The following is a 17,953-nucleotide window of genomic DNA, read 5'->3' as shown; positions in this document are numbered from 1 at the left end:
GGCATCCCATGGGGATCCTGTAGTAGGATGCTCTGCCTGGAATGGGGTGAATGAACTCCAACGAGGCCTTGTTTGCAAAGCCCCCAGTGGGAAATGAAGAAGGGGGGTTACACTGCTTTTGAGGTTGAACAAAGCTGAAACCAGCTTGACTCATCAATCCCAAAGGGAAACTTCCTGAAAGGGAGGGGAAGATGTGGCAGAGCTGGGAAAATCCCTGGAGAAAGGAACAAACGACACCACCCAGAACTTCTCCAAAGCTGCTGAGCTGGCACAGCCTGGACTGACAGCCCAGCACCTTATACTAGGAGCCCCCCCTGCAGCCCCCCTTTCCCCCAGAACCTGGCCATAGAAACCCAATACACCAGGTTAAGTACAGCTGGCCTGTCCACCTTGGTCAAGATGATCTGTGACACGTCATGTAAAATTCCTTTACTGTCTGTACCTACAATCCATCCCTGATGTCCTGTGGAACTTTATTGGTGACTGAGATGATACAACACCACGTGCTTTAGCAGCAAACATCTGTCCAATGTCTGCAGGAGGAAAGACTGCCCTGGAAGCAGGGCCCGGGGAGTCTTCTCCTGCCTCCAACTGGAGACACCCAGGGCCCTCAAAAGCTCAGAATTGCCGTAGTACCACTTCCCACATGCTCTAAGGGGAAAAGCCATAAACACGATGTCTGTGGCATTCATTAGTTCCTGAATTTGTTCTTGAGGATATTCATATTTCATCACCTTTTCCATCGCGGCCTCTTTGAGGATGTTTCGGTGTATTCGTGTCTCACAGTGACATCCCCTCCATGGCCAAGGCCAAGCCCATCAGAGATGGCACTGACACCTTGGGATAAGGTACTATTGAAGGTATTGAAGGTCTTTAAGAAGGAAAAAGTTCTTGAGCAGCTGTCCAAAGAAGAGCAGAGGGAGAATATGTGAGGGAAACAGCTCTGCAGACCAAGGTTTACATAATTTCTATGGAATTATGAGAGGAAATTTGTACCTTGACAAAGCCACTCTGTGATGTTATCTGAGCAGCGGATTATGGATGTTGTTGGATGCCTCAAATAGGATCCTTCTTTGGCTCAGCTCAAACGGCACAAGCAGTTCCTGACCAAAACAGCCAAGCCTAAGGAGGTTATTCCTGTCAGAGACTCTGAAGTCAGGCAAAAATTCACCAGATGTGTAGGGCACAGTATGTTCAGGCCAACATCCTGCCAAATCCAACTCCCATCCCCAGCTGGTCTCAGTCCTGGCAGCAGAGTCCTGCTCTGCCCAGAGCGTCCCAGGCTGGTGGCACATGGAACACCCAGCAGGGCCTGACCGGAACGATTGTGCCCTTGCTTTGCTTCCAGGGCTGACAGATAGGCCGGACACAGAATTGGCTCTTCTGTACATATATTTTATATGTTATTGTTTTGTTGTCCTTCTGTAAATATATTTCATACATTATTGTTGTTATATAGGCCCCTATAATGTAAATACATTTTATACACTCTTGTGTATTAAGATTCTTATAATGTAAATACATTCTGTAGTTTGTTGGTTTTGCTGCTTTTCTGTAAATAAATAGTCTTTGTTTTTCACACCCCAGCTCTCTTTCCATTTGCTTTGGGCACATGTAACATTTGCAGAGTTGTGCTTTCTACTTGCTCTGGGTTCCTGAGGCTGGACGTGTCTGGGGGTGCTGGCACAGCCCCCCGGGGGTGGGGGAGGATCTGTGCACAGAGGGGTCCCACTTGGGAAGGCCCCAGCACTGGGCAATGCTGGTGTCCCTGGGCTGGGGCAGAGCGGTGTCCCAAAGAGCAAAGCTGTCCCCAGCAGACAGGGGGGTCTGACATGAGCAGCCCCTGCAGTGCTGCCCCCAAAGCAGACAGGAAACCTCCTGCTCCCCTTCCTGCTGGAGCCAAAGTGACTCCTGGGATGACAGCTGGGATCAGGCCGCAGAGATGCAAAATCCCAATTGATGCCCTGAAGGCCATGAGAGCCTTGGGAATTGCTGGAATCAGGATGTGGGGAGAAGGTTTTGGAGCTGGAGGGGCTGACGTTGAAGGCTTTAAAGCTCCAAGCACTCTGGGCTTTGCTTCCCATCCCCATGGCATTACCCTGGGCCGTTGAAGAGCCCAAAGCCAAGTGAATGGTCCTTACCCTGTCCGGATTCCTGCAGCTGGCAGCAGGCACTGGCCCATGTCCTCCCACTTAGGGTGACACGTTGAGGGGACAGCTTAGGCTGTGGTGGGGAGGGCCCGGGGGGTTTTGGTGTGAGGGTGCTGGTGCCAGGGTGCCAAGGTCCCCATGGGTGCAGGTGCCTCGAGGTGAGTGCAGGATGTGGGAGCTGTGGGTGCTGCAGAGAGTCCTGGGGGATGTGATGCTGAGAGGTGCAGGGGTGTGGGATCAAGGACACATCAATCAACATATTTACTCCCTGTTGGTCCAAAGCCAAGGAATGCAGACAAGGTGCTTCCCTGCATTTTCCCCTGCTCAGGCTCCATAGCCTTTCCCCCATCCCACAGACCTGCAGATCTGCTGATCCCACACCCAGGGCCCTGCACCTCCCACTGCTCCAGCACCACAACCCTCTTTCTCTCAGGCCTTCACTCCACCCCCACCTTGTTACTTTACCCAGATCTCCCACAAGGAGTTTGAAGCTTCATTGATAAGTTTTTATGAAATACCCTGTGCCCCACCTCCAGTTAGACACAAGCAGCACCCTCATTAATCCCTTTTCTGCTCTTTGGGGTCTCATGTAAGAGACTTGGTCCACAGAAAAGCTCCCACTGGTGCAGCTCCAAGGACTGCACAAAGACAAAATCAGCAGGAAATCAGCCCTGGAGAGCAGAGGCTTTGACAGCTGCTGGTATTTCCAGCCAAGAGCTGGTGAGAGGCTTTGGGAGAGTGGGGAGCAGGTGAAGGTGGATACTGAGTCCGGGCAGGAGGACACTGAAAGGACCCTGTGAGAGAGCTGTGTAACAGAGCACAGAGTTGTCTCTGAGCCAAGGGAGAAGCTGCCCTGTTCCATACCAAGACAGGCCCTCTCACAGTCCCAGAAAGCACTGAGTATATTAACTTTATCCTTGAAGAGGTGACAAAGGAAAGAGCAAAGGACTTCTGCACACCTCTATCTTTCCCTGGCCTGCTCCTACACTCCCACCCCCATGCCATGCCTGCTGGAGAGCCTGGAGATGCCCCATGAGCTGCCTTGAGGGAAACACCAGGATCTGGCAGCAATTTGTTCTGCTTCCCCTTCCCAAAACTAAACCAGCTCCTTCCTTTCCTATTCCAGGAAAATTCAACCATGAAACAATCAAGTTTAAAATCTCTGTTGACAGGAGGAAAAGTACCAGCAAAACCTCAACTCTGGACATGAGGAAAGCAGACTTCAGGCTGCTCAGGGAATTAGGAAGTAAGATCCCCTGGGAAAATGTTTTTGCAGGTGCTGGGGGCCATCAGCGCTGGTCACTTCTCAAACATTATCTCCTGAAGGCACTGGAGCAGCAATTCCCAAATGTCAGAAGTCAAGCAGGTGAGACAGAAGGTGGCTTGGCTGAGCAGGGATCTTCTCTTGGAGATAAGGCAAAAAAGGAAGGTGTGTGCCCGGTGGAAGCAAAGTCAAGTGACATGGGAAGAATTCAGAGATGCTGCTTGTCACTGTAGGGAGAAAGTTTGTGTGGCCAAAGCTCAACTGGAGCTGATAGCTGCCAGAAATGTGGGGGACAATAGAAGAGTTTTTTCAAATACATTAACGGCAATAGGCAGCATAGAAATATCATCGGCCCATTCCAGGATGGGGATGGTCACCTCCCAAATAGGGACACAGACAAGGCAGATGTGTTTAACAGTTTATTTGCCTCTGTCTTCAACAGGGATGACGGACTAAGTCATCAGTGCCCTGAGCTGCAGGGCCATGATTAGCGAGAATGATCAACTCCCAGTCAACCCTGAACTTGTGCAGGATCTGCTGCTCCAGCTGGATCCCTACAGATCTCTTGGGCCTGATGGGATTCATCTGAGAGTCCTCAAAGAGCTGCTGATGTCATCACAAAACCTCTCTCGATGATTTTTGAGTGGTCTTGGGAATCCAGGGAGGTCCCAGCTGACTGGAAGATGGTCAAAATTGTCCCGATTTTCAAGAAGGGCAAGAAGGAGGACCCTGGAAATTACAACCCTGTCAGTCTCACTTCAGTGCCTAGTAAAGTTATGGAGAAGATTATTCTGGGAGGTGTTGAAAAACACCTGAAAGACAATGCAGTCATTGCTCACAGCCAGCAGGGCTTCAGGAGAGGAAAGTCCTGCTTATCAAATCTGATTTCCTTTTATGACAAGGTGACCCACCTGGCTGATGAATGGAAGCCAGTTGATGTGATCTTTTTGGATTTCAGTAAAGCTTTTGATCCTGTCTCTCCCAGGATCCTTCTGGACAAACTGTTCATCCCACAGCTGGATAAACACATCCTGTGGAGGGTGATCAGTTGGCTCACAGGTTGGGCACAGAGGGTGACAGTGACTGGGGTGACATCAGACTGGTGACCTGTCACTAGTGGGGTTCCACAGGGCTCCATCTTGGGGCCTGTGCTCTTCAACATCTTCATCAATGACTTGGACACAGGACTGGAAGTGACACTGAGCATGTTTTCAGGTGACCCAAAACTGAGGGCAGGGAGGCTCTGCAGAGAGACCTCGACAGATCAGAGTGCTGATAGGAAGTTCAACAAGGGGAAGTGCCAGATTCTGCCCCCAGGATGGGGCAACCCTGGATATACAGACAGATTGGAGAATGAGATGCTGGAAAGCAGCGCCAGGAAGGGCCCTGGGGGTCCTGGAGGGTGGCCAGTTGGCCATGAGTCAGCAGTGCTCTGGCAGCCAGGAGGGCCAAGCCTGTCCTGGGGGGCATCAAGCCCAGCATCGCCGGCCAGGGCAGGGAGGGGATTGTCCCGCTCTCCTCTGTCCTGGGGTGGCCTCAGTTTTGGACACCGCAGTACAAGGAAGATATTTAGCCATTAGAGAGTGTCCAAAGGAGGGCAATGAAGATGGGGAAGGGCCTTGAGGGGCAGCCGTGTGAGGACACCGAGGACACTTGGTGTGTTCAGATGCAGAAGACTGAGGGGAGACCTCACTGCAGTGACAACTTCCTTGGAAGGGGCAGAGGAGGGGCAGGCAATGATCTTTTCTCTGCAGAGATCAGTGGAAGGACCTGAGGGAAGGGCCTGAAGTTCTGCCAGGGGAGATTTAGGCTGCATATTAGAAAATGGTTCTTCCTCCAGACGGTGGCTGGGCACTGAACAGGCTCCCCAGGGCAGTTGGCACAGCACCAAGGCTGACAGATCTCAAGGAATTTTTGGATGATACTCTGGGGCACATGGTGTGACTCTTGGGGATGGTCCTGTGCAGGGCTAAGGGTTGGACTCGATTATCCTTGTGGGAGCCTTCCAACTCAGCATATTCTGTGATTCTGTGTTTCCCAACCGTGTGTCGGCACAAATCCAAAACACAGCCCTGTAGCAGCCACTGTGAAGAAAATTACCTGCTGTACCCAGCCAAAACCATCATGCCCATTAAGGGCTTTCACAGCCACATTCCACAGTCCATCTGCCACCTGTAACCAGTGACTCTGAGTTCCTGCTTCCCCAGCCCCAGGGATGGCCTTGTCTGCTCATTCCCTCCATTCACCGATGGCCTCAGTGGGGTTTGCTGACATCCTTAGGAACTTGGAGGTTTCCTGATGAATTTTACTTCTCCAGCAGCTTGTTCAGAGTTCAGCTCTTCAGTTCAGGAATTCAGGGCCAAAGGGCTCATTAACATTCAAAACATCCTAACAAGACAAGCTCCTGGGTATTATTTACTTCTAAACCTTCAATTCTTTTGTGGTTAATTGGATAGATTTCAGAAGTGTCTTCAAAGTGAATATATTATATTGAAAAAGCAATGAAGAAAGATTTTTTGTGCTATTTACTTTTTTCCTCTTTGTCTATTGATATCAGCAATGTCCAATTGATATTGATCCTGAGCACCTCCTAATTCAGCTTGAATAGATAAGAAAATCAAGACATTTTATGTCTGACAATCAATCACATTTTGTCCCTACCCCCAACCCACCATTTCTCTCATCAAACCCCTGGGACTCAAAGCAGCCTTTTGCAAATCTGAGCTTCCCCCACTCAAGGCTGGACCTGCAGGTTTCAGCTCCTTGGCACCAACTCCCACCTGCTTTACTTGGAGAAGGAGCTTCAGGAGACACAGAGGGATGTTCATTTATTGTCAGCAAACAAAACCAAAGGAAGGCAAAGCTCAATAAAAAACAAAAGTCCTTCCTCTGCTGTATATGAAGTCCACATTGCCTCCACTGAAGTCCACTTCACGCAGTAGGTAGTCTTAGACCAATGGCAAACACCTTCTTGTTTCAAGCACAGATCCCAAGGTCATCCCAAAACACTCCCTGTCCCTGATTCTGTCCATTCTCTTTGCACACAACGAGTCACACGCTGAAGTAACAAGTTCACTTGATCCAAGAGGAAGGAGGAAAAGAGAGAAAATGAGTGAAATGCTCTATTTTGCGGCACTAAATCTGCACTAATCCCAAAAGTCTGAAGTTACAGGAACTTTGCCAAACATCCACTGCAGCATCTGTTCACTGGGTAAAAATCTGTCTACATGGCCAGGCTCAAGGAGTGGTATGGAATGAAGTTACGTCCTTGGTGTTCCCAGGGCTCAGGACTGGGGTCAGCTCAGTTAAATATCTTTCTTAATGATGCGGACAAGGGGATCAAGTGCACCCTCAGTCAGTTTGCAGATGGCACCAGGTCGGGTGGGAGTGTTGATGTGCTGGAGTGTGGCGTATTAATATAGTACGTAAATGAATTACACGGACCCGGCTAGCTTGGTTAGGGGTTCAGCACCAAATCCTTTTTATTCAAATCACACAACACCTTATATACATGGGTTTAAAGTAACACGTGACTCCCTTGACCAATCACCATGGGGTATCTCACTGCCCATGTGTGTGGGAGTACTTGGGAACTACATTTCCCAGGATGCCTCATCCAGCTACCTTCCTGTAACCTGACTCCTACATCGCTCCTCTTCTTTATTATTATGAGAAGTACAGAACATTACATGTAACAGTACATTTTAAACTTTGTAAACCCCCTTTAACAATCACTACGGAGTCACAGTGATTCAGCTCACTGCCTACCTTGGTCTTTCAACAAACTTACTCATTTGAACCTTTATCTGTAATCCTTGAAACTTACTTGACATAAATTGGAACTTTTATTTCCTAAGGGTTTGTGTGTATTTGGGATAAACAACAACTTTATTAACCTGAGGGTTTTTGCATAACCAGGCAGAACATCGATTCCCACTTCCCCAAGGGCCTGCATGTAATTGGTAATCAGGAGAAATTCAACTCCATTTCTAGAAAAGGGTCCTTAGAGAACAAGTGTTGTAATGCAAGTGTAATTTGTTCAAAGCACATGAAGCACGAAGTATCTCTAAGTCTACATACATACATGTTCACACAGCTTCTCTCATTCATACAGTTTTTTCATTCATACAGAAGTGGCCACTTCAGTCATTCTCATTTGACCCAGCAATCCAGGTCCAAAGAGAGACTGAGGGAATCCTCATCTTTTTCATCTCTCCCCTTCCAGACTGAGACAAAAAATGAGCATTGCAGCTGCTCAGAGCATTTCCATGCATTTAACACTGAGGTGTCATCTCCATGGGGATCCTAGGCAGCACAGAGATACTATGGGAGAGCTGTGCCCTTCTGGAGGACACCCTGCAGCCCCACAGGACAGTCTGGGAAACAGCTGCATGTCCTGATGTTGCCTGGAGGGGATTTGGGCACTTTGCTCCCACAGACACATCCCCACAGCAGGACCCAAAGGGTTTGCGTCTGGACAGGAACCTGCCACCCCCAACCCCCCACACTAGCTCAGAAAATCCAAGGGTGAGAACAAGGACAGCCCAGGCAGCAGGGGATGGCAGTGAAATGCCACAATGCTGCTGCCAAGGGAGGAGGGACACACAGAGACAGATGGAAACCAGGGCCTTGTCCTTCCCTGGGTTCTGGCTGCTGCAGGGCAATGCCCACCTGAGCCTCCATGGTCCTGAGGACACAGGCTGTTTAGGCTGGGAAAGGAGCTCCAGGGAGGAGCTGCTCAGGGAAGGTGTCTGTGCGACAGGGATAGCAGCAAGGTGCCCACATCCCCCTCCCTAGCATTTTGGGCAGCAGCTCCCTCTCACTCCCTGCCTGTCTTTGTGTGAGGAGCTGTTCCTGCCAGCAGCCCCTCCCTGTGCCCAGCTGAGCTCCCAGCCAGTACTCACAGGGCCACCCCCACTGCCCAGGGACAGCTCTGTATGTGCAGGGGCTGAAGAGCAGATCCCAGACACCCTGCAGTGGCTGGAAAGGGGAAGGTGTTCTGGGTGGATGTGCTTCCTGAGAAGGGTACTTGGGAAATGGCACGAGGTAGAGCTGAAGCCCTGACCCTGCAGCTGAAGGACCCATCCCTGCCCTGCCCATCCCTGCCCTGCCCATCCCTGCCCTGCTCATCCCTGCCCTGCCACTCCTTCCACCCCCACCTTCTCCCTGCAGGGCCATGGCAGCTCCTTGGCCAGGCTGAGAGCTGCCCCTGGCAGGCAGCAGAGTCACTGCCCAGCACACAGAGCCTTGGGGGGCAGGACCCTGGTCTGCAGGACAGCCCTGGGCACTGCTGGCTGCATCACCACCTTCCCACCCCACAGCCACTTGTGGGACAAAGGAACCTTCTTGCCCTGTCCCACTGATGGGGCAGCAGGAAAGTCCTGGTCTGGAGCATGTTCTCCTGCTGCACACCAGGAAATCCAAGAGAGCCATCCTGACAGGTCCTGTCAGTGGTGGCATTTGGCAGGTGTAAGAGACACTTCCAGGAACTCACCTGCATTGCTCTGCAGCCAGAGACTTACCGTGTGTCCTAGTTAGAACAGCTGGGACTAGTTCATCACTGTGTGGGTGTAACCCAAACCGTCTATTCTACACCCTCTATGCCATTTCCCAGAAACTGTTAACAATAGACCATTTGCAGCAGCTGCCCAGAGCACACCTGATCCCTCAGGCTATAAGCTGGGTGTTAAGAGGCCTGAGATCGGAGGATGCTCTGTCCTCACACCCATTGTGGAACTCCCCGCCCTGGGGGAGGTACTAGGCATTCCTGCCTGAACCTGAGGGTATATAATCTTGGGGTCTTGGGACTTCTGGTACCACTCGTGGGATCCAGAGAAGGACCAGAATCTCGACTGGACTGCGACCACCACTCTCAACCAGACTGAGACCACCACTCTCAACTGGACTGCGACCACCACTCTCGACCAGACTGCGACTGTCACTCGCACCAACGGGTTTTTCTCCTCTCCTTTTACTTTTGGACTCAGGGGACCACGTGGGGTTCAGCACGGGAGCCAACAAACAACATTCTGAATTCAAAGCACAGCACTGGACCAGCTACTAGGAAGAAAATTAACAGGACCAGGACCAGGACAGTGTCCACCCCTTATTCCATACCATTTACATCATGCCTGCTCCCACATTTTCCAATACATTCCACCATCACCTTTCCTGTAATTTGATATAAACTCACAGATCTCATTGTTTAGTGCATGAACTATGTCTATAAAACTCTGTTGAGTTCATTTAGCCTATGACTTTGGGCTCCATCTGACATAATACTCTGTCAGGACCAGAAAAATGGTGTCTAGTGTTGGATTGTTGCATGTTGAAACCAGTTCTTGTTCCATCACCATTCTAATTGTCTGGTCTCATCAAAGTTCATTGTTCATTACTCTCTGTGATTTTTATTGTAATACCCCTGACATAGCAAACAGTCAGCACAGAAGTGAGAATGCATAGTGTTATTAACATAATACAATTTTATGCATTGGCTATTCTCACACAAAATCAAATCCCTTTGAGGCACACACTGCATTTCCTATCCTCCTGAAATATCCACCAAGTGGACCCATGTCCTTGAACAACATCAATCCCATGGGTGGGTTTGCCTTTGCCTGAGGCAGGAATAACCCAGACTGTTTTCCCCAACATGTTTTTAATGTGCACTGCAGGAACTTTATCCCTTTGTACGGTATATAAAAGTTTTGGCTGGCAGAGCCAGCCCAATGGGCAGATCCCCCAGAGTTGAGTGATCAGGTGGCCTTTGCTAAATGTGTATCCCAATGTTTGCAAGTCCCACCACCCACTACTCTCAGTCTCCTCTTTACCAGTCCACTGCATTATTCCATCTTTCCTGAGGCTGGTGCATGACAGGTGTGCTGGTTTTAACACCAGCAGGAAATTAAAATCCAAATAAGTCACTCCCCTTCTCCCACTCCTTTTGGTAAGGGAGGGACAAAAAAGGAGAGACTGTCAGTTCAGATAACAATTTACTGAAAGCACACAGCAATGGAATAACAGTAATATTAAAAGCAAAAGTATACAAAAAGAGAAAGCGTTTCACCCCCAAAAGGTATTCACCACTGGGCACACAAACAAGATGGCAGGTGCTCCTTGTGGGATGTGTCTGCGTAGTGTCCCCAGATAAAGGCAATGTGGTGGGGGAGCTGCCACGTGCTGTGTCAAGTGGTATTTGGGAAATGAAGGCAATGTGCTTGGGGAGCTAACACAGCAATGTGCCAAGCCTAACATTTCCCATCCCCTCAGCCTGAAAACAATGAAAACAAGGACAAACCAAACCTCAGGAGCTGGGCCGTCCTGGTAGTGCCACACAGCCACTCCTTGAGGTTCAGTCCTGCGCAGGCCTCCTTTTCTCTCGCTTGAGAAGCTCAACCTGAGGGGGGATCACCTTGTCACCACTCTGTCTCTGCTGGCAGCTTCCCTGCAGGAGCTGTTGGTTCAGCACTGTTGTCGATTATGTTTTTCCCCTCTGTCCCTTTCAGCATCAGAGGTCCGTTGTCATCCTCCGGAGAAAACTGGAGGGGGAACCAGTGGGACAGAGGACAGAAAGCACAGGTCTGATGCTGACAGTCCCTCCACCAAAGAGAGCAAAGCAGGATGAGGCACTTTGTGTCCAGAGCCCTGGCTTTTCCTGCCCAAACCACATTCCCAGCGATGACATGGATGTGGAATAAATACCTGGTCATCCCCACACTGCACTAAACTCCACCCCCTTCTCTGTAACCAGGACACTGCAGTAACTGACAGTAGCAATGGGAATTTGATGGTTGCCATGGTAACTGACCCTGGCAATGAGAATTTAGGATGGTTGCCATGGTAACTGACCTTAGCAATGAATCTCAGTGGCACTGCCCATGGCAATGGGCTGTGGCAAAGGGTTTGATGATGGTTGCCATGGCAACCGACCATAGCAACACATGGAGGAGGAAGCTGTGATAGCACCAAGATTTGGTAATGGGGCTTTATGACAGTTGCCATGGTAACCAATCTGCATCAAGAGATTCAGTGCAGGTTGCCTCGCCACCCAACACAAGCCCTGGGTCTTTGTGCAGGTTGCCATGGCAACCACCTCTTGTAATTGGACCCAGTGGAAGTCTCCATAACAAAAGTCTTCAGCAACTAGCGCTGGAGGAAGTTACCATGGCAAACCACCATCGTGATCGGTCATTTGCTGGTTGCCATGGACACCACTGCCATAGCAATGGGTCTCTGTTTAATTGCTCATGGAACCAGTTTCCAGCAACAAGTCTTTCTAATAGTTGCCATGCCAACTGATCATATCAAAGGGTTTCAACTCACATCTCCATGGAAGCAGTCCTCAGTAATGGATTTTAACTATGGTTGCCATGGCAACCAGCTATAGCCACCAATCTCAATGAATGTTCCCACGGTAATCCAACTCCAGTAACTGGACTGTGATTGTTTCTGACCTCAGCAACCAGCTCGTGGGAATATTGCCATAGCAACTGCCATAGCTATGGGTCATCAGATGGTTTCCATAGAAACCAACCATAGCAACAGACCTGTATGTTGGTTGTCATGGCAACTGGCCCTGACCATTGGTCTCAGTGCAGGTGTGCATGGAAACAGTCCCTGGCAATGGACTGAGGGATGGCTGTCATGGCAACAGCCCTAGGTCATGAGAGACAGTTCTGGTTGCCATGGCAAGAGTCCCTGGCAATGGGCTGATGGTCCAAATACTGGTTGCTATGGCAACAGTCTTCACCAATGTCTCTCTGAGTCTGTTTCTCCAGCACTGCCCCTCACACCTGGTTCCATCGCTGATTGTGGTGCGGTATGGGGTAGAACCCAGAGAGCAAAAGGGACCAAACTCCTAGGCTAAGGCTCAGACAGTTCCATGGGGGCAGCAAAAATCAGGAACTCCTTCCCTGTTTCCCACAGGCAGGGGGGTGTTCAGCATCCCCATGTGAGCAGGGCTCCATCTCAGGGAATGGTGACTTCAGGACACAAACACCATTGCTCCCAGTGTCCCCTCCTTCCCCAGTCTGCCCTCCTTTCCCACACCTGACAGTGATGCCACATGGTCTGGGACAACACTGGGGTCAGTTGGGGTCACCTGTCCTGGCTGTGTCCCCTTCCAACTCCTGGTGCACCTCCAGCCCCCTTTGCTGGCAGGACAGGATGAGGAGCAGGAAAGGCCTTGGCTCTGGGCAGAAACAAAAACCTCCCAGAATTTTTCCCCCTGTTCCCAGCCCAGTCCCAGAGAAGCCCCCTGGAAGGAAACTAACTCCCTCCCAGCCCAAACCATCTCCCAATGCCCACCTCCCCGCACCAGGTCCCACAGGGTCAGAGCTGTGCCCCTGCCCCAGCAACAGGGCATTGGGATGGTTGCCATGACAAATGACAACCAACTTTAGCAATGGATTATTATATTGCTTGCCCTGGCAACCGACCTTTCAATAAGATTGTGGGATGGTTTCCATGGCAAACGACTCATGGAAGTGCCCAGGAGTGAGGTCTCTGGCAATGGATTTATTGATGGTTGCCATGGAAACTGCAGAAACGGTCTCCCTGCAGGTTGTCATAGCAATCGCCATACCAATGGGTCTTTTTGACGGTTGCCATGGCAACTAGACTTAGCAACAGGTCTCAGTGCAAGTGTCCATGACAACAGTCTCTGGCAATGGGTTGCTATGATGATTGCCGGGACAGCTGACCCAAGCTGCCATGGAAACGTCAGAGACCCAGAATTCCATGGCACAAGCCCATAGCAATGTGCCCTAATGCAGGTTTTCATGGCAACCAACTATCACAACTGGTCCAAATCTTGGTTGCCATGGCACCCCTTAGGAAGGGGTCCATTGATGGGTGCTGTGGTAACTGACAAGTGGTATGGGATCATAAATCGCTGCCATAGCAATGGACTCTGGCTACAGGACTCAGCTCGTTCCCATGGCAACCACCCCAGGGTGGTTGCATCTCCATGGAGCTGCCACGGGCCATGCATGAGCAACATGTCCTGGTGATGGTTGTCATGGAAACTGACCACAGCAACAGGACATTTTGATGGTTGCTTGCTAAGGAGCCAATTTGTCACAGGCACTCACAGAGGCTTCATGGTGACAACAGAGGTGTCTATGCTGTTAAGAGCTGTGATGTCCCATGCAGTGACAGGGCTTCCATGGTGACATCCCAGGGGTCTGGACTACAAACCAGATATATTTATATAAATATACATAGGATTTATTATGATAATGATTAAGTAAAAATATCTTAATCAAAATTATTTACTACCCAGTATAGGAGCTATAACAACTGTTGTAATATAGTGTCCCCCATGGGACACCTGTGCCCGCTGTTCCAACTCTTTTCCTCACTGTCCCACCACTTCCTCATCGTCCTCACAATCACCAGCTCCCTCGATAGCTTGGTTTGGGGGTATTCCCCCTCACATTGCTTGGATTTGGTGACCTAGCCCCTCCCAGCTCATTTTGATGGTCCAAAGTCCCACCTTTTCCTCTCTCTCCTCCCCTTTTCCAATAGTCCACAATCCCCAGCCATCACTGATCCTGGTTTGGGTTGTTGCACCCCTGTCCTGCTTGGTTTGGGTGTCCCACTCCCTCTTTCCCCCTGCTTTCCTACTGTCTATCCCCTTCCTGCTCCACCGAGTTCCCCTCACCCCCCGCAGCCTTGGGGGTTCCCAGCACTACCAGTCCGGCCCCAACTCCTCCCACACGGTCCATTCCCAGCGCCCGGCAGGTGCTGACACCCCAAAAGCAGCCGGGCAGTGCCGGGGGAGTCCCCAAAAGCGGTCCTGGCCCACACAGCACTGGGAGCCCAGTTTGGAGCGGGCAGGTGGCATCAGCCGTCCCGGGCAGGGTCAGGCCCCTGCCGCAGCTGCCACAATGCTAAACTGAGCCTGATCAACAGTTTATGCCTAGAGGCCCAACAGCACTTAATAGCACTTAACTGATAACTGAAGTCAAACAATTTAGCAAAGCATTCATATAGAATTTACTACACCATAACAGTAACTCACTTACAGGTCTGACCGACTTACAAATCCAAAGTGCTGAAATATCCAGTAGAGCAGCATTCCCAGGACATTTGTTATGGCAGATTCACACTCACACAGACAGAAAGAGTCTGGACAATGTACCTGGGAACAATTCCCCTGGGATTCAGGAAAATCCTCCCTTGGGATGCCATTGCACATTCTCAGAAGAACGGCTGAGCCTCAAGGAGTGGGGGGTATCAGCCCCGGATCTGCTGTCGGTCGGGATCCTCTGAGTGCAGCAAATGGAAGAGTTGGGGGCTCTGAGAGGCCCAAGCGAAGGGAGGTTGCTGTCGCAGCTGCTGTGGCCTCAGAGAGCTCAAAGGGTCTCAATTGGCACCACTGGTTATGGGGCCCACACAGAGGGGGCTTTATAGGCACAGGAATTGTCCATCCTGGCCCTAATTCAGGTTAGGGACTTTCTCTGAAAGTTGGAGAACAAAAATACAATTCCACTTGGGTTGTTCTTCAGGCAAGAAAAACAAGTTTCCAAGGCTGTTGGTTAAGAAAAGCGCAGAAGCCCGTTAGACAGCACCAGTTCCTATGAGCAGAGAGTGCTTCTGAGCAGCTCAAGAGCAGCTCAGCCCAGGGGCTGTTTATCAAGGCCACGGCCTAATGAGCATTTCTTAGATCATAGCGAGGCCTGGGGGGGGAAAGCACTACCACAGTGGGTTACAAGGAACATGGGTCACCAGAAATGTTAGTCAACAGGCCTTTACCCACCAGGTCTCTGCCCAATGTGAGTCACTGTGGATCATCCAAGATGGGTCCTCCGATGGGTGATGGAGTTGGAGCAGTGGACCAAACTTTTCCCGCAGTTGGGGCACTCGTTGGACTTGCCTTACCGGTGGGTCCTTTGGTGCGAGGTCAAGGCAGAGCTCTGGTTGAAGCTCTTCCCACACTTCAAGCACCTGTAGGGCCTCTCCCCGGTGTGGATGTGCCAGTGCTTAATGAGGTCAGAGCTGCGGACAAAGCCCTTCCCACAGTCGGTGCAGCGGAAGGGCCTCTCTTCTGTGTGCATCCGTTGATGTAGAAGGAGATCGGAGCTGGTCCGGAACCTCTTCTCACACCCAGGACATTTGTAGGGCCGTTCCCCGGTGTGGACACGCCGGTGGATGACAAGGCTGAAGCTGCGGTTGAAGGTCTTCCCACATTCCAGGCACTTGTAGGGTCGTTCCCCTGTGTGCAGCCGGCGGTGGGTGAGGAGGTGGGAGCTCTGGCTGAAGCTCTTCCCACATTCCAAGCACTTGTAGGGCCGTTCCCCACTGTGGAAGCGCTGGTGGTATGTGAGGCTGGAGCTCTTGCTGAAGCTCTTTCCACATTCCAAGCACTTGTAGGGCCGTTCCCCGGTGTGAAGACGCTGGTGGACCACCAGGTCAGAGCTCTGGCGGAAGCTCTTCCCACATTCCCCACATGTGTAGGGCCGCTCCCCAGTGTGGATCTTCTGGTGGCGGATCAGGTGGGACCTCCAGCTGAAGCTCTTCCCACATTCCAAGCACGTGAAGGGCTTCTCTCTGCTGTGAAGCTGCTCATGGACCACCAGATCAGAGCTCTGGCTGAAGCTCCAGCCACCTTCCCAGCACACGGGGGGTCTTTCCTCCTCGGAGCACCATGGAGTGGGTTTGGAGCCCTTTCCCATGGGGAATGTTTGTGGCTTTTCCTCCCCGTTGCCTTCCTGCACAGTGGAGCTGTTCAAAACAGCCTCTTCCATGAGGTTCTGCCAGGGGGATTTGTCGTCCATGGTCTCTGTCCTCAGGTTGTTGTCTGGGGGAGGAAGGACAAGGAGAGGGAGGAATAGAGGAGAGGAAGGAATGCGGAAAAGGAAGAAGGAGAAAAGGGAAAAAAGAAGAATGAATGAGGGAGAGGAAGGAACAAGTTGAGGAGGAAGCGAGGAGAGGAAGAAGCAAGGAGAAGAAAAAGGAGAGGAAGAAGCAAGGAGAAGAAAAAAGAGAGGAAGAAGGTGAGAAAGGAAAAAGAAGGAAGAAGAGGAGGAACGAAAAAGGAGAAGGAAGGAGGAGAAAAAGGTGCAAGGAGAAGAAGAAACAAGCAAAAGGAAGAAGGAGAGGAAGGAACAGGAAGAAAACAGAGTAAGGAGAGAATGGAAGGAGAAGGAAGGAGAAGAAGGAGAAGGAACAAGGAGAGCAAGGAAAAAGGAGAAGGAAGAAGGAGGGGGAGGAAAAAGGAGAAGGAAGGAAAAAGAAGAAGGAAAGAAAAGGAACAAGGAAAGCAAGGAAGGAAGGACAGGAAGGAAGAAGGACAGGGAGGGGATTTGACTCCGTGCCAGAGAGAAAGGCAAGGAGATCCCCCCAGATCCATTCCCGGCAGGACGGCGGCGGCAGTGGGGTTGTCCTGCAGCCGGGGGCAATGCTTGGCTGGGAGATGTAGGACAAAACATGGGCAAAGGGGCACTGACTTCCTCCTCACCTGCCTGGGGGTCCTGCGGCATCTTCCTCTTCCTCGCAGCCTCCTCCTCTATCTGGCCAAGCTTTGGGAAGGAGAAATCCTATTTTGGGGGAAAAACAAGGTGTGAGCGCGTTGGCTTGCCCAAGTCCATCTCTAGAAGTCACCGGGCATCTTGTGTCCACAAAAACCTCCAAAACACCAAGATTCAGCCCAACGAATATCCCCGAAACACCAAGACACAGCCCCAAAAATCCCAAAACATTATGATTCAGCTAAAAACCCCTCCAAATCATCAATACTCATCAAAAAACCTTCAAAATACGAAGAGTCATCCAAAAAAAATCCGAAAATACCAAGATTTAGCCCAAAAAACCTCCAAAACACCAAGATTCACCCCAAAAAACTCCAAAAGTTCAAGATTCAGTGAAATAAAACCCTCCCAGGGAGTTCCCCCTCTCTGGTCTCTCCACTTTGGGGTTCTGGGAGTTCCCTGTCTCCAGGTTGTAAGGGGTGCTGTGAAACACAGGGGTCCCTCCTCTCTGGTCTCCTCCCTTTGGGATTCTGGGGGCAGTCCTTCTCCAGGGTCCCCCCATTTATGGATGCTGGGGGTTTTGGGGGTCCCAGGGGTACCTTCTCCCCTCATTCTCTTCTACGGGGTGCAAGGAGTCCCAGGGGTCCCCCCTCTCTGGGGTCCTACCCTCTTCAGGCTGCTGGGGATCCTGGGAATCCTGGGGATCTCCCCTCTCTGGGATCCCTACTTTGGTGTCCCAGGAGTCTCTCCTTTCTGCGGTCTCCCCTCTCCAGACTGCTGGGGGTCCTGAGGGTCCCCTCTCCAGGGCCCCTGTTTCAGGGTCCCAGGGGTCCCCCCTCTCCATGCTCCAGGCTGGCAATGAAGGGCCTGACCCAGGAACACCAACCCCCACCGCGGGGGGGGGGGAACACGCATCCCCCCAACCCACTGCCGGGACTCTGCCAGCAGTTTTTTGGGGACCCTCAGAAAACACCAAACAGGAACCCCAATATCCCCCCAAGGGGCATTTGCAGCTCATTTTGGAGTCTTCAAAGATCCAAACATCCCCCCCCAAAAAAACCCGAGAA

The 17,953-nt window shown here is 51.1% G+C and overlaps 1 protein-coding gene across 1 annotated transcript; it reads right to left on the bottom strand.

Annotated features, from left to right (window-relative positions):
- Nucleotides 1-15,080: 15,080 nt before the first annotated feature.
- Nucleotides 15,081-17,730, bottom strand: LOC113960981 (zinc finger protein 239-like). Its single transcript, XM_027670940.1, has 3 exons — nt 17,614-17,730; nt 16,877-16,955; nt 15,081-16,216 (listed from the first exon to the last, which is right to left on the bottom strand). The coding sequence occupies exons 1-3, from the start codon at nt 17,728-17,730 to the stop codon at nt 15,294-15,296; spliced, it is 1,119 nt and encodes a 372-aa protein (XP_027526741.1). The 3' UTR covers nt 15,081-15,293.
- Nucleotides 17,731-17,953: the final 223 nt, after the last annotated feature.

This window comes from Neopelma chrysocephalum, unplaced genomic scaffold, assembly GCF_003984885.1.
Source record: "Neopelma chrysocephalum unplaced genomic scaffold, ASM398488v2 Primary Assembly neopelma1_96994, whole genome shotgun sequence".
Classification (NCBI taxonomy): Eukaryota; Metazoa; Chordata; class Aves; order Passeriformes; family Pipridae; genus Neopelma; species Neopelma chrysocephalum.
This window is presented reverse-complemented; position numbering and strand designations above follow the sequence as displayed.

Bases quoted from the DNA above. Each gene is read 5' to 3' on its own strand.
- LOC113960981 (XM_027670940.1), bottom strand. From the start codon at position 17,730: ATGGAGAGGGGGGACCCCTGGGACCCTGAAACAGGGGCCCTGGAGAGG. The intron at 16,956-17,613 runs GTAGGGATCCCA...CCCCCAAAATAG, and splicing joins GAGACTCCTGGGACACCAAA to GATTTCTCCTTCCCAAAGCT. The intron at 16,217-16,876 runs GTGAGGAGGAAG...TTCCTCCCCCAG, and splicing joins GCCGCAGGACCCCCAGGCAG to ACAACAACCTGAGGACAGAG.